Below are 17,763 nucleotides of genomic sequence, written 5' to 3' on the forward strand. Positions count from 1 at the left end.
CAGCGGCTATGTTAGGACAAGAATAACAAATACTACACTTCATATTTTCAAATATTTATAATTTTTTGCCTGAATACAATATTTTTTAAACTTTTCGTCACGCCGACAAATGATCAACTTTCAAACGTTAACTTTTTTGAGTGATATCCCAAGCCAAACCGCGCGCACGTCGCAAAATGACTTGATTGAATTGGTGCATCAATACACAACTTTTTTTTTATTTTTAAAATTATAAATAAATAACATACAACAACATCTTCATCAAATATTATAACTGCACTCTATTTATCTTTCAATGAATACAATAATTAGTTTTCATCTTTACATATTTCAAAGTTTGAGAAAAAAAAGACTAAATAAATCTGAACTGTTTGTAACATCGCCTCGTTTGGTATTGCTTTTTTCCAACGTGCAAATGAAATGAACGGCAAAGAAAAGAAACATACACGCAGAGATTTCTAAGAATAAATTAGATTTTTTGCTTATTTCGCGTCCCATACGACATCCTGAAACATCGGTCTGATGGAAAAACATGATTCACTGAAGAAATTTAAATGTTGTATCGGCGGCTGCGGGCGAGAAAATATAAAAATTCATTCCGATCAGTTTCTTTTCTCGATGCGGATTTATAAAATTTTCAAAATAATTTCTTTTTTGTTAATTTTTTATTACTATGAATTTCAATTAATAAAAAAGTTAATTACCTAATTGATTTATTTAAATATTAAATAAAAGTACATATTGTAATAATGTGAAATGTTATGGTTTTGATTCGTCGCAGAATACAATCAAGTCATAAAAGAATAGGAAAGAATGTTACAGATGGATCACAAAACTTTGTACAACAAAAAAAATGAAGACTCAAAAGATTTGTTAAGGATCGTAATAAAATGATTTTTCAAATTCCATTCATTCGTCTCATCCATTCATTTCATTCATTCATCTCATCCATTTATCTCGCCCATTCATCTTTGAAATGAATACGGGTTAATGAAAATCGTGATAAAAAATCTAAAAAAATTGGATAAAATATGTACAGATCTTGCAGTGAAATGCTATTTAAATTAAACTACATAATAATGAGTATGTGAATGATTATTATTCATAAAGTATACCTACAAGTTTAATATGGATGAATGAATAGAAATATTGCTTTTCCGCTTAAGTATTACATTCAAGTATTTACAAATTTAAAGGAAACAAAAGCTATCTCGATGGTTATAAAAAAGTGTCCAAAGACATGTCGCAATGAAATGAATGTTATACATAATCGAGTGTTTAACGTTGAGCAATGTTCATTCGCCAGGTGATTAAATATTGGAATAAATAAATAAAATAACATTCACAAAATTATTTTATTCGTTAGAGTTTCATTTGAAACTACTGGAAGAGATAGATTTTTTTATCTTGATGGAGAACTTCTTGGGTACAATGCTGAAAATTTTACTGTGGTTCGTGCCTCCATTTTTGGCATCGTGGTCCTTGGAGGAGAGATCGCATTCGTCGAGACGACTGCAACTTCCAGAGGATCTTCTGTCGAGGTCTATGTTCGATTTGCTGTTTGAAGTCTTAGTTGACCTGCCGTGGTAGGCGTGTATTGAAAGTCTGTTTTTATTTTTATGACTTGCCATGCTAAGACTCGTGTTTATTCGTCGGAGGAAGGTGTCGTTCAACGTTCCCGCTTTTTCTTTTTTGTTTTTCCTCTTACTACGCTTGGATTTGCTGCGTTCGCTGCTGTATTTACTTTTTTTTCTAAACTTTCTTTGGTCATCCTCCTCGTCATCGTCATCATCTTCTTCGTCGTCAGATGTTGAATCGTCGTCAGGTTCACTGGCAGAACTTGGCTTGGGAGTTGTCATCTGAATGATCTCGTTCACCAGGTTCAAATCCGCCTCAACTGCAGCCTTCTGAAATAAAAAAACACTCAGTGAGATCTGAAAAATGAAAACAATTCTGATAAAAAAAATTACAACTCGATTTAGTCGTTGGAAAGTACAAGTCAATTTTACTTCGTATTAATATTTTTAATCTAAACATAACATAGCTACTCAGTTTCATTTCTGTCTTAAAAAAATGGTGTAAAAATATTTTTATATCTCTTATTTGTCCACTTGGCTATTACATGAAATATTGCTAGAGGTAATTAAAAATTAATTAACAACTATTTAATAAATAAAATAATTATAATTTTTTCATTCTGACATAGCATGGACATAATAAACACAATATTGCAATTTTATTTCCTATTGTAATGTAGAGGAAACGTTGTTGAAATTTTAAATAAAATCTTCCAACATCGAATCCTGTTCCATCGGACTCTTGTTTCCTGCGCAGAAATATGTACGGATCCCTCCCAATCTTGTTCAGCCGCTGGGCTGCCACGGACTCCATGGTGCTCCGCATGACAGGATAATGTTCCAGGACAGAGTTGAAATGCGTGGAGCTCAGTGAGAAAAGGTTGCAATATGTTTCCGCCCTGACACTTGCAACACGCTTCGTGTTCGCCAGGAGACAAATTTCTAGTTTGGATGTCGTTTATCAACCAGTTTTAGATCGTCTAAACAATTTAATTTATTGGCTTCAAACTAAAATATTTGATAATGATGGTCAATCAAATAAATAAAAATGCGAAAGAATATAAGGAAACCTCCAAAGTAGGAGCCATCGGAGAGGCTGGTAGCAATCTGACCTTCCTTGGTGATGATGTCAACAACGCCCTCTTGTATGAAGTACATCTTCGTTCCCATTGTTCCTGCGTCCAGTAAGCAAACAGTTCAGGTTTTGTTTGTTTGTTTGTTACAAAATTTTTATACGTATCGGTTAAAGAATCAATGCTATCAACAGGTCTATCATTTAACACGCAAGAAAACATGTGATCAACGACTCATTTCTATCTTATCAATTCAGCAACCAACAATATATCTACACTAAGTGACGTAATATGCAACTGGTAAGATGACTGTGGTAAATAAATGATAGAATCTAAACTACCTTTTCATAAAGTGTGTTCAATATTAATATAATGAAACTACACAAATAAAACTTTTGATAAAAATAATAAATGTGGTTGTTATAAAAATGCTGATTGGTGCTGTCAATGAGTGGAAGAACCTTCTTTGATGATGAAGTCTCCCGGTTGGAAGACTTCAAACTCCAGCTTGGTGATGACCTCTGACACAAAGTTGACATCAGCATGCGTGAAGAAGGGCACAGAGGCGACCAGGGCTCTGCAGTTGTAGTTGATTATTTCCTGCAGATGAACAATTATTTTTGCCGTTAACTGATCATTACCCCACGAATTCATCCATTAGCACAATTTTTGTTACAGAGCTGAGATTCCAATTAATCGTTCAATATTTTAGCGCATAATCCACAATCATTTAAAACACAATTTATGTTTATTTATGCTAAAATGCAAACTTCTTTTAGGCACTCGTTAAGTTCTGCTAGAATGTTCTTTTCGTCGAACATCTTTCCTTGGTAACGATGTTCGTAGTAGTACGTGATGCGTTGTCGTAAGTTCCGAGGCAGCTTCCTGTAGGCCATGTACTCTTCCACTTGTTTGAACTTTGTATCAAATTATTTCTATTATTAATTATACTCTCATTCTCAAAGTGAAAATTTTGAGTTTAATACCATATTGAGTATTAGTTTTTAAGTATTCTACTAGCTTTAGAAATTATAAAGACTAATTTGATGGTACTACATTTGAAAAAGCCACCATAAACTTTGCTGATCTCACCTTTTCTCTGTACATTCTCTTGGATGTGTCGAAGGATTGAATGAGGGTAGTGGCGTGGCCGACAAACATGGCGTAACACGTGGCCCCCGTCAACATGCTCACCTGAAATTATTAAAAAATCGTTTGTGTCGTTAGACCACTTAGTAACATTTATCGAATGGTAAAAATTTGGCAAGCGGTATTTGTGATCAAACCATGGTGAGCCAGACGTCGGTGGTAGATTGGGGTGGGTACCTGCCATACCCGATGCACAACATGTGGGAAAGGGCTTTGAAGAGAGCCCATGTGTACTGCTCCGACCAGTCAGCGTTCTGTCAAACGTTCAATTGTTGCGTCAGAGAACAACTTGTATCATTAAAAACACTTATTTGTAATAGTGAAAAGTTAAATAGCCATTAGCAAATTAATTTCGTAAAATCAACAAAACGCTGTGGTTTAAAATTTTCTTTTTATAAATTTTAAATTAATTTAATAAAAATTATTTAAATGAATTTAGACAGGATGATTATTGTGGAGAATGAAATTTGAAAGAGCCTGATGAATGTTGAACCTGAAGTTCTTCAAGGGCAGCCCAACTGTCGGAAGGAAAGTCCTGGAGCATGGGCACCAACCATTGAAGACATCCGTTCCAGTGACCAATCAGCAGCATCAGACTGACCAAGTTGAAGATTCGCATGAACTTCTCGGCCACTGTTAAAAACTGTTTCAAGAACTTAACATTAGGTGAAGATATTCTTTTGAAATGTAAAATAATATCTTAAAGGCTTTCCTGAAAAATATTATTAATAAAATTATTATTAAAAATAACAAAATATATTGTCATTGTTACTTTTTAAAGTTTACAAATAAAAGAATCGATCAATGATAAAATATTGGATGCAAGAACATCAATTGATGTTATTTAGTTTGATTCTCCCTTTAGAATTTTTCAGAGGTATCAACAACAAAAGCAATAAACAAAAAAAGCATATGCAAATGCCCGTGAATCAATGTAATGTATGACACATTTTATATGATCGACCGGGATCTGAACACATTCGAACCCGGTAACAGCAATAGCGATGCCAGACACCTAATCCATTAAACCATCGCGCCAACAATAAACATATAATTAAAATGAACTAGCATAGCTTTTATGTACAAGAGTATAAGAATATATAAAACATGGAATCTATTAAACATGAAATCTAACAAACAGAAACCATGAAATGTATTACAAACCTCCTCCCACTGACTGACATATCTGACGAGACGTGACAGCCTTAACAGCCGCAGAAGACTCAGCAACTTGACCAGACGCACCATCCGCAGTGCCCTTCCTGGGTGTGTTAGTTTGTTGTTCAGAATGTTCGTTAATGTGGATGCTATGTGGATACGTTAAATTTTCTTTTCATTTCGGTTTAATTTTTTGATATTTTTACAAAAAAGTTTTTTTTACGTTTTTGTGTTTTACGTTTGTTTATTTATAAGAAAATTATTGTGTGATCAGTTTTTGAGTTATTATATAAGTCTATAATTTAAACCGAACATGTCCAAAAACTATTTCTTGCTACTGTTCCTTATTTTTGTAAATTTTCAATACTTGGACATTTAAACCCCAGTTTGGGTTAAGGTTGTGCTTTTGCAATTAACGACAATCCCAAAATTCAACATCACCATCCTTCATGTGTTAAGAATTTTACAGAAATGTGGCTTGTATTTACGAGCAATTTTTAAGATTTAGAATTGAAAGATTGTTTTTTGCTATTTAGCGATCGTAATGCAAATGCTGAGATTACATAATAAAACCTAAAAATATAACCATGAACTCAATGAGAATTTAAAAATCGAAACTAAATTGAAAAGGAGGAAATTACAAATTTTTAAACAAATTTTTTTGCGTTGATTTAATTTTCACAAGCTATTAACACATTTTCAAAAGATTGTTGAAATATATTTTGGTTTAGTTGATTGATATTTGACTGTAAACATAACAGTTAAAAATGGAGTTAGGCCCATTTCGGCTTGTTGTTTACAACGGTAGCAACTATGATAGTTTCTTTCGGAAGAGAATGTTTATGTTTACATGCAAATGAGCGCGATGAGATGCACGTGTGATGTACGTTGCATTCCACCGACTGCTTGCTGTCCGACAATGCAGCGGTCGGGTCCATTCTCTCCCAGCATTAAAAATATGATTCTGCAAATGAAAGAGTGGCGCGCCACTTTCAAAACCTTTCCTCCATTTGAGAATGTTTACTAAATTGCTCGTAGAAATTAATTAATTGGAATTTAAACAAATATTGTTATCAATGATTTAAAAAGAAATTAATAAAAATTAATATTAACGGTTACAAAACAAAGTCTTTTGCTATGTAATATTATAATTATTTATAATTTATTAATTTCTTAATTTTTCAAAACTGATACAGCTAACAACTTTTAATTGTAACAAAATCAACAGCATCTACGATAATGACGTTACTACTACGATTACTAAGCTACTACTACTACTACTACTACCACCACCACTACTACCACTACTACTACCACTACTACTACCTCTACTACTACCACTACTACTATCTCTACTACTACCACTACTACTACTACTAAAAAAGCCACAATCAAAACATCTAAACGCCAATCAATTTTGTTCTTACAATGTTTTACAGGAAACACACAACACTTACTTTGGTCTGAAGTTGCGTAGCATGTGTTGTGCAATGTACGTACGTGTCATCATGAGATAGATTTGTCATTTTTTGTCGTTATCAGTGTATATGCATATGCCGCAATGTTGTACAGTGCTATCATTTAGTTGTTCACGCAAAAAACAAATCGATATTTGTCTTAATAGAGATTTTCATAATTTTTCTATATTCGTGAATTTTTTCATGTTAGATTTTGCTTTGAAGTTGGGTGATAATTAATAATTTTTTTGTTTCGAAATATTGGGTTTCTTCTTTTTGTGAGTATGTGTGAAATAAAAGGAATGTTTATGATTTGAAAGAAAAAAAATTCTTTTTTATTTTATGACTTGCTGGCTTAGTTGGAAGTGTTGGAATTGTTTGAGACCAGACGTGAAAGGTGGGATGGAACTGAATGAAGGAATGAATGGATTGGTGGATGGGTGGATCGATACAACACGATCGCATGAATGCCCGCCATATAAATTGACCCCATAAAGTAGGTAGTAAGAAAAATCAATGTTGAAATATTAGACAAAACATGAACGTATTGTGTTGAAAATTAAAAAAATTACTAAAAAATTCGATCTAGAAAAGAAATGTTTACGAAATAAAACTTCCCAGTAAATAAAAGAAAAATTTCGAAATGTTGAAGATAGGAAAAGCGTTGAATGGTTGAGAAAAGACGAATTTGAGAGTAAATGAATGATAAATGTGTTTCAAATGCGGGTGGCCCGTGGGATGGAAGAAGGAATGAAATAAATGGATGGAAAGAACGGTTGAATGGATCAGATTGATGAAATGAAAAGACCAAAAAAACAAAAAATAAGATTAATTAGAACCTAAAATTAATTTATAATGAATGAGTCTTAAACAGAGTAGACATCATGACACTTAGGATATCAAAGGAATTGAAATTGCGTTGCACGCTGTTATGCTACGTTCTGGCGTATTTACTGAAAAAACACCGCAAACAAGTGCCCGGTATCTTTGCACAAACAAACATTTTCACGATGAATTATTACCATCATGTTATTAATTACCGTCATGTAACTTATCAATAGCATTTTTAATTATCTATAAAAGGTAATAAATCATCTGTTGAAAATATAAAAACACGAACATCACCCAATGTAATTTTAACGTGTATTCGCATCACAATTTAAACACGATTATTCATTACACTTATTTCGCACACGTTTTGTATAGGTATTTTGTACACATGCATACACTCGCACAAACACAGGCAAACACACACACACAAACAAGCAAACATTCACACACAAAAATAGGCAAACACACACACACACGCAAACATTCACGCACGGAAACCCTATAAGAATTCTAACTATTATTCCATTTTATTTTATAAAAAATTGTTTTAAAATTATGACTCCTCACTTGAATGACGCTGAACAATTGTGGGCAGGCACTTGAATGAAAAAAACATTAAAAGCCAACTAAATCAAAACCATTAATAATAGTTTCTACTAAATGTAGACTACAATCAGAAACAATCTATACAGAGTAACTTAAAAAAATTATGAAAAATGTTTTCTAATTTATGAAACAAATTGTTTTAAATTCAATAGAAAATTTTTTGAGAAGTGTGCATATTCAAACATGAAACAACGAGTCAGGAATGAGTTTTAAAAAGTGGAACAGATGATTTTGTTTCACTGATCGTCGTAACATCGTTTGCGAATTTTGTTAGATACACTGAAAACCAACAATTGAAATAAGTATATAAATATTAAGCTTGGCTGGTATGGTGGCAAGATTTGGTTGAAACACAAAAGTTCCAACAAGTCTTGTAAGAAGCAAGGCATGAAATTAAATTTCAGCTCTTCAGAGCGCGATTTAAGGGTAGAAATGATTCGATTGAATGAGGTCATCTACAAGTTAGGTGCTATCTGGGAAATTAATTCGTAAGATGACAATCTCAACATTTTGAAGTCCAGCGATCATCCTCCAACAAGCCGAACATTCTAAGTAGATGAAAGTGTCAGGAAAGTAGCAAAAACAATTCGTGAAATACCAAAAAAGAAATAGAAATGCTGAGTCACGTTCAGTGCGTTAAATTTTTTTGCATGGAAACATGAACAAACATTTTGTAATAATATTGAAAAAAAATAATCAAAATACAATTTATTTAAATAATTTTTACGACAATTCATTGTCGAATAAAGATTATATTTACTTGCATTAAAACCCCGATAAATAAACCACAGCGGAACAAAAGTTTATCAAATTTTTTGCTGCTGTGATCAAACAGTACCAAACAAATCTACGGATTCAAACAAAATGAAAAATTTGAATTTTGCAAGAGAAAGCAGTGCGGAGGATGGCAAGTGGGTCTAACTTGACACGTTCACAAGCTAATTTCGATAATAAGCATAACATGTTGGACTTCTTCACTATAGTATGATTGCATGGCGATGATGACTGTTAAAAATCATTAAATAACAAATTAATAAACAAATTAAGTTTTAAAGTATTTTATAAACGTTTATATGTTCATAAAACCTGCGTAATGCACCTTTTATTGCAAAATTTACGGTCCTTCAAACGCTCGGGCAACGTTAACATAGCAACGTTCATGCACGGCTGGTTTTTCGATTGAATGACATTTACATTGCAGCCAGCATGTGAACTAATAACAAACACAACATCCCAGTCATTCACGTGAACAAAAATGCACATTCACGCACGTGAATTATACAACAGACACATTTATGCACGTTAAAACAAATAACATGCAAATTCCCGTACGTGAACAAACAACTTGTGCGTACACTCACGCACATGAACAAACAAACAAACACGTTCAGACGGCCTGCTAGAAATTGTCAGCATTTCCTCCCGACCAACATAATGCACACAGTCGACTTACTACGCGCCAATGCTTTCAATTATAAATTTTCTTAAATTACTTCCACAAACAATTGCGTGTCGGTCAGAAAGCATTTAGGCGTACACGCAAATATTAATTTAAATTCATGAACATTTTTTTTTGTAAACAGAAAAATTTTTACAGTAAAAAAAAGTAAAAAACTATAAATTGAAATATCGAATACATTTTTGAAGTAAAATTTTTATAAAAAAAACACTACAATGTTGAACAACTTAACATGACAACGGAAACATTCATGCACTTTACAGTTGCATTGCATAAGTTCTTCCTTATCCATGAATATTTCTGCCACAAACACTCCACTTTGTTAGCACTAGAAAACATCCTGAGCATCAAAACATTAGAACACAACAGAAAAAATGGCAGAGTGATTTGAACGCACTGGGGTAACATTGAGAAGGCATAATTAGCACCATGTTGGCTCTAACGGCCACACTAGTAGGAAGACTATACGTACATGCAGAGGAGTTGGACATGCATCTTCAATTTAAAACTTTTAATATAATCAGTGCATGGAAACGCCAGGGTTGCTGACTTGATACTAGTATTAATACTAGTAATTGTTAGAAGAATGGTATCCGCAATGGAAAATTGAAAGATGGTTAGGCTGTCAAAACAATCGTTTGAGCACATTGCCGCGTTATTTCATATGGAATAACTTTGTTTCCACGTTAAGATTCGTTGCTGCTTATCATTTTAAAAAGATATATATTTCTTATTATATAATATGCATTTAAAATAAAGTTTATCAAAATTATATTCTTATGAAAGAGTGAGAGTGCACTGGATTGGTGATAAAATAATGAAATCATGAACACATATAGTGATACAAAATTTGCATTCTTCAGATTTCCCATGTGCCAAATCTTATTTTCACGCTCAGTCGAGCACAACAGCGCTCCCAAAAAGAACATTTTCCATGTAGGATGCAAACAAGAAGAATGATTTACACGTGATTCAAACGTACATGCGTTAACGCGTAGGCCGCTTTTTACGCTGCATAATCTGGATCAATAATAAGTTTATAAATAGCAGTTCAATTTTAGACGTTAGCATGAATGCTAATTTAAAGTCTCTGGAAGCCAATGACTGTGGATTTGAGTTTGTAGAATGAGAATGGAAAAAAATACTTTCACACTCAAACTGGTCCACTGGTCCCCACACAGTTCCTATTAAGATACAAAGCAAAACGTGCTCTTTTACAAACCCATAAATTTAATAAAAGTTTTAAATTTTGTTAAATGTTTCATGCAAACATTTGTTCAAATTTTACTTCTCTACAAATATTTATTTATAAATAGCTAAAAACTATTGAATATTTTCACAGTTACAGAATCAAACTGAATTTACTGAAATAAGAAAAGGTTCTCATCGACGAAAGTAGATTCCGCTGGATGTTCACAGAACATCACGCCACACACACAAACACAGGCAGGCAGGTCATGAACATACTACACAGGTATGCGTACATCCTACTTTTATTTGATGCAACGAGCACAAAATGTTTGCATTACTTCTGCAGAAGAAGGATTTTTTAATTTAACGTAATTTAACGTAAATAATGTTTCACCGATTGCTGACTGAACGATCAGTAAGCAAATGAACACCTTTCTCTTAATCTGTATCACTAGATGGAGGTTACTCTTACGTTACTTCTACAACGTTTAGCTTCATATCATTAATCCACTGACTGAGCTGTCAGCTATTTCTTCCGATTAAATAAATGCGTTGGAATAAGAAACTAGATGTATGTGAATAGATGTATAAAATTGAACAATTCATTTAAAAAATTAAGTTAAAAATAAAAAGTCTTCAGACAGATTTGTAGAACGCAGTGTAATTGACTATATGAACAAATGTTTACAAGGAAGAGAATAGAAGAGGATAAATGACATTACAAAATAATATACCGGGGTGAAATTATTGAATCAGGAAAAATTTAGTAAAGAAATTTTTAAGAATCTACAAAAATTTGACGTCAGTGTTAATTGATTTTTTGTTAATTATGTAAACAGTTATGCCTACCCTGCGTTATATTATATGCTAATCAAGAATGTTGTTACATAACCTTGCAATTTGTTGTTTCCCTTGTTATATGCCTGTAATAAGCTTGTTAAGTGTATGTGGTTGTTGTTGTAGCTGCTGCGGTCATCTTTGTTTTAGCTATCAATTTTACTAATGCCAACATTTTATTCTGAGCACGTTCAACCCGATTAAATAATATTTATAATCTAAATTGTTCCTCAACCAGCCAACAATGAAATTCAATGCAGTGGCATTCCAGCTTTCCAGGAAATAAATCGCCAATTGTATAATTTACAGAGCCGGAGTGAGAGGAAATGCAATGAAGTGGAAAATTGGCAACCAATTGGAATAACGAAGACCTAAATAAGAACATTCTCTTTCTAAAACATCAGTTTAAGGTAGCACGGAGTTTTGTTATTAATTTCATTTGTTACTTCACGTTGGTGTAAATGTTGTAACATCTTAAATAACATTCAAACAGAAGTTTCCCTCCTCATACATTACTGAAACATCTTTTGTGACAACCCCAGCATTCTGGAGCCATCAGGACATCATGTTCATTGTTATATTTCTTTCATCCACTGCTTATTATGTCAGCGGATATATTTGATGGTGGCATTTTTTAGCGTATGACAATGTATACATTTGTATGCCATTAGCTTTCAACGTTTTGCAATAAAGGAAAGAATTTTAATATAGCCATACAGTCAATAATTCAACATAAACAACCAGTGCAGTATGTGCAAATGTGTGTGTGTGTGTGTGTGTGTGTGTGCGGCTTTGTTTTGACAAGTGTTTGTAGTAAAATAATTAAAAGTCAGTTAGTTATTATACAGAAAAATGACAAATAATTCAAAAAGTTGTTGAAAAATGACAAATGATTCACGACAAAAGTTGCCTCCTTCCACAAAAAAGACTTTTTTTCAATTGTTATTATTATTATTATTATTATTGTTGTTGTTGATATTATAAAAAAATATTAATAACAATAATTTATATTTGATTTAATAATGTTAACTCTTATTAACGTTCATAAAAACTGGAGTAGTTACAGTAGCCTGGTAATCATGATTAAAAACATTTCAAACGAATTGAAATGTAAAGCTATGGCAAAAATTTTTTCAGATCAACAAACAAATTGAAATTGAAAAAAAAAACAAAAAATATAATAGATCAATGTCTGAAAAATATATGGAAAACCATTCAAGGATTAAAAAAATAATACGAAGAAATTCCTATTGAAAAAGGATCAATGAATGATCGACAGAAGAATGAATGGATGCAAGGAAAAAACTTAATACAGAGCGTGGATGAATAAGCATTGTTAAAAAATTGAAAATAAAAGTATTTTAAATTGTTGTATCATAAGTGGATAAAAAGAGATTTATAAAATTGTGTTTACTGTTTTTCAAATGAAAAAAAAACTTAGGAAAAACCAAAACAAAATCTGATAAAGTATGTTTTCGTTGTTTAAATAGGAATATAAAAAAAATATTAAACATGAACTCTTTTTATTATATTTAAAAAAACTGGTGAGAAGCTTTGTTTATCAATCATTCAAAAGTTAGGTGTTACTTCTACCCACATCGTCAGCAATTTTTCTTTCGCTATCCCAGTGGAAGCCAGTTTTACGATTACAACATTGAAAAGTTGTTAATTTTTTTGGAAATTTAAAAAAATACAATTATGTAGCAGCAGCGAAATCTAATCTATGCCTTAAAAATTTCCAAGTAGAACGTTAATAATTAAACAATACTTTTTATTGATGCAAAAGAAAGATTTTAAATATTCAAATATATAGTACATCGTCTTTCATCTTGAAATGTCAATCAATTCAATTCTGATTTGTGTATTTTAGTTTAACATAAAAATGCAATCAACTTGAGCCTCGTAGCGATGGCAAATAACAAATATGTGAAAAATTTTACATAATTTGCCAAATATCTAATTGGAAAGCTCTGAATGTGCAAGAAAAACTGAGGAAACAGTTCAAGCAAATGAACGATTGTCTGTTAATATTTTATACATGAATCAAAATCTTTAATGTAACAGTAACTGAATTATAATAATAATAATAATAATAATACAATTTTTTTTCAAATTGAGTTTGTTGATGTGGCTATTCTAATAATGCCACCAGCACTACTACTACTACTACTACTACTACTACTACTACTACTACTACTACTACTACTACTACTACTACTACTACTACTACTACTACTACTACAATCAATAATAAAAATATTTCAAGTGACCAGAAATTATTATGGACGTTCCAAACAAGAGTATATGCTGCTATTTATATTTGTTCAATCGTCTATTCATTTATTCATTTATTTGTTCATTCCATTTATTCATTTATTTGTTCATTCATTCATCATCATTGTGCGCAAATCTTGTTACCCAATCAATCCATCTTCACATCAACTCAGATTGCACTTATTTGGTTCGCATGCATGCATGAACTCAAATATTATATATATATATATATTGTATATATATGTATGTGTGTGTGTGTGTGTGTGTGTGTGTACATTTTGTGTGCGAGCAACCGTGTGCTTACAAAAATGTCCAAATGCAATACGATATAAATATCTGAATATGTGCGTGTGCGTGCATGGTCATTTGGGCAGCGTGCAGGTGTACGTGTGCGTTTGAATGGAAACGTTAAAACCGTCTCAAGCTATTTGGAAAGGTTGGTTCGTTATTATTTCTGTCTATCATATTTTGTTTATGGTTTTGTGCATTTTTTATTATTTCAAACTGCAGAAGTATGAACGTGGGCGGGCAATAATGAAGCAACTACAACAATGAAAACCGGGAAATCAGAATGGCGAGGCCAGTTTTCAAATTTGAGGAAATTAACATCACCATCCATAAATCATCTTTAGTAAGAATGACACTCGGAGCTATGGAGACTGCATGTCGCCATACATTTTTCACAGAAACAACGACTATCGATAATGATGATTGTCTTGGAGGTAATAAAATCAAATTCTTGAAGAAAATTGCGCCACATAATATGAGAAGAAAATAATGGACCTCATAAAATTCTGAAGAGGATCACTAATGGCGTTCTACATCACATCGCACTAATGTCACATTTTGCTGCATGAATTTTTTTATCCTTCGCCCTTACACTAAATTACATTGCTCACATTTTAGGACAACTTAAGTTAATTTCAATATTTAATAGAATTTTTCATTTTTTTACGTTAAATACGCTACTTTAATTAGCTGGATACGTTTAAATGCATCACATCACAATCCATCACATCAATTCAAATCCCACGTCACTTCAACATATCACTATCCATCCATCTTGTCATTTCACTTTAAGCGCAATTACTTCTTTTGCATGACATCACATGTCTTATTACATAGATTCGCATCGTATTTTGTTGAATCCAATTATATGACTACGCGAGAACAAACCAGCGGAACAGACTCCCCCACATGAACACGTGCACACAACACGCCATGCATGCGTTCAATAATCATCTCACATAATTAAACACTCCGTTACAGTGGCCAATCTAGAGTGCCTCCGTAAAACTCTGTTTTGTGTCGAAAATTTAAACATCTTCAAAATTTAAACATCTTCAAAATTTAAACATCTTCAAAATTTAAACATCTTCAAAATTTAAACATCTTCAAAATTTAAACATCAGTTTTGGCCCTCCGTCAAAGTTGCTAGATCCGATACAGTTCACTTAATAATGGTATATATAACAGTACTTATACAAACACACACACACACACATACACACAAACACACATTTATACAAACAAAAGGCACAACAATACGTACGCGCTCACACGCACAAGCTAATGAACATACGCTCGCATACAAGCAGACAGGCATAAACATCAGCGCATCTAAACGTAAAACATCCATTCCCGCAAAGAGGAAGAACACGAGAGCTCACCAAATGACCAACCTGCGTGATAGAACTGTGTGGTGTTTGTGTCCGGGGTGAGGAGGATGATGATGTAGTCGAGGGGGAGTGAGCTGATGAGGTCCAGCAAGAAGAAGGTTTTGAGGTAGTGCTTGGCGATCAATCGTGGCTCCAGTATCACCTCGTCGGCGTAATTGTCGGCGATGATTCCTGCATGTTTGTTGTGCGTCGTTGTGTGTGGTAGTTGAGTGGTGTGTGGGTGTGTGGTTGCTGTGTGATTGTTGTGTGGTTGTTGTGTAATATGTGGGTGTGTGGTTGTTGTGTGATTGTTGTGTGGTTGTTGTGTAATATGTGGGTGTGTGGTTGTTGTGTGATTGTTGTGTGGTTGTTGTGTAATATGTGGGTGTGTGGTTGTTGTGTAGTTGTGTAATATGTGGGTGTGTGGTTGTTGTGTGGTTGTTGAGTGGTTGTTGTATGGTGTCGTCTTGTGTGGTGTCGTGTGATTGTTATTGTGTGAATGGTTGGTAGTGTTCAAACAGTTGTTGTGTGGTTGGTGCGTGTGGTTTGTTGATAGTATTCAAACTGTTGTTATGTGTGATTGTGTTGTAGTGTTCAAACAGTTTTGTGTGTTGTTGTTTGTTGTTGTGTGTTATTGTTCTGTAGCGTTCAAACAGTTGTTGTGTGGTTGTTAGGCTTATGTGCTTCATCTTATTGTCATGTATAAGATTTGTTGTTGTAGGCTAAAGGTCCATTTGTTTTAGCTGAAAATTCATACAACCTTTTAAATTAGACTTACCATTTATTGGAGTTAGAAACAAAATTAATAGCAAACCAGTACGGAAGTTGAAGAGTAGATCAGTTAGAAAGACTGTATCGGAGACGCTGTTGAAGACGATCCAGTGCGTTTTGAGGTCATCGCCGAAGAAGGAGATGATGACGGGCAGGATGATGAGATTGGCCAACAACAACGTCAACATGAAAAGGTCCCAGTAGAATCTGCATCCAACAATTAATTATTCAATTAGCATTCTCTAATTTCAAAAATTAAAAAGAGTCGTTTGAAGTGGCTGCAGATGGTTCATAAATGGAATGTAAAATTGGTTCGTATGGAAACATTTCAGAAATGAAATGCTCAGTTGATCGTCTGTCATGTATTGGTGGACAGTGTCATCGGTCACCCCACCATCATGGTCATCACCAAAAAATTCAAACAAGCGAAAGAATGAAGGAGCGAATAAATAATTAAATAATAATTATATAACAAATAGTTGTGATGAAAGAAAGAAACTAACGAATGAACAACCGAACGAACGAACGAACGAACGAACGAACGAATGAATGAATGAATGAATGAATGATCAACCTTACTGATTGACTGACTGAATAAACGAATGATTCATTGGGGTGACGAAACTTTAATGTGAGGAGTGAACGAGGAACCTGGGAGGATGAAAATGAACTGCAGAATGCGAATGACATAAAAAAAATAATAACAATAGTAATAATAACAACATAAATAAAAATACTAATAATAATGATAATTATAAATATAATAATAATAATGATGATGATGGTGTTTATAAAATGGCGATGATGATGTGGTGTAGATTAAGTAGTAATGGTTATAATCAACACGATTAAATATGCTAGCAACGTTGCATAGTAAGGAAGAAAATGCAGGAAATAAACAATTGCAACTTTAAAACCGAGATGAGAAATTTATAATATGACACAACCTACGCATGGATTAGTTGTTGATTAAACTTGGTATGTCAAGATACCATATTATGGAACTGTTATTTAACAAGCCTGTACATTCATCCTATGTTCGTGTTGAAAAATATATCAAAAATTAAACAAACATATTTAGCTATTTCCAATTAACATTTACATTCGTATCCTATCTTAAAAACAACATAAGATATCAACATGAGACACGAACATGAGGCATGCCTGTAGTCTCGAAGTGTTAACGAGTTTGATAAGCTCAGTTCTTTACAAGGCAAAGACACATGACATATAAGGACGGTATTGTTTTGTTTATTTTAATTTGTAAAAATGATATTTTTATNTTGTAAAAATAAGACAAATCCGATATTTTTTGCCAGAAAAAAATAAAAATTTGATACTGAACTAAAACATTAGATGTTTGAAAAAACAAAATCTGCAAACGGCATCAATAAAAAATTTTTATTTTCAACCATAAAAGTACCTTAAAGTAATAAATATTTGAAAAAACCCAGCGGAAAACATCTCCAACCATAAATTACGACAAATTATTTATTGAAACACACACACACACACACACCACACACACACACACACACCACACACACACACACACACACACACCACATACACACGCATAGTTTTATATACGAGATGAGTAGTGGTTTGGGCGACGTATAATAAATTGTCGGATTAAAAACATTCGTTCATTGAGGGATCTTTATGGCACCCACCCTTTGTTCGTCCAGTTTTTATTTCCTCTCTGGTTTTGTTGTATGTTAG

The 17,763-nt window shown here is 33.1% G+C and overlaps 1 protein-coding gene across 1 annotated transcript in view; it reads right to left on the minus strand.

Moving 5' to 3' along the window:
• Positions 1–2,181: 2,181 nt before the first annotated feature.
• HELRODRAFT_72757 (hypothetical protein) overlaps positions 2,182–17,763 on the minus strand; it is a gene marked incomplete at both ends in the record, with an annotated part of 44,576 nt that continues 28,994 nt past the window's right edge. Inside the window, 10 exons of the mRNA XM_009013601.1 lie at positions 2,182–2,519; positions 2,648–2,752; positions 3,112–3,250; positions 3,421–3,567; positions 3,743–3,844; positions 3,937–4,053; positions 4,293–4,454; positions 4,964–5,057; positions 15,291–15,462; positions 16,085–16,248. Coding sequence (XP_009011849.1) covers positions 2,182–2,519; positions 2,648–2,752; positions 3,112–3,250; positions 3,421–3,567; positions 3,743–3,844; positions 3,937–4,053; positions 4,293–4,454; positions 4,964–5,057; positions 15,291–15,462; positions 16,085–16,248 — 1,540 coding nt within the window. The remainder of the gene's footprint in view (positions 2,520–2,647; positions 2,753–3,111; positions 3,251–3,420; positions 3,568–3,742; positions 3,845–3,936; positions 4,054–4,292; positions 4,455–4,963; positions 5,058–15,290; positions 15,463–16,084; positions 16,249–17,763) is intronic.

This window comes from Helobdella robusta (assembly GCF_000326865.2).
Source record: "Helobdella robusta unplaced genomic scaffold HELROscaffold_12, whole genome shotgun sequence".
Taxonomy (NCBI): Eukaryota; Metazoa; Annelida; class Clitellata; order Rhynchobdellida; family Glossiphoniidae; genus Helobdella; species Helobdella robusta.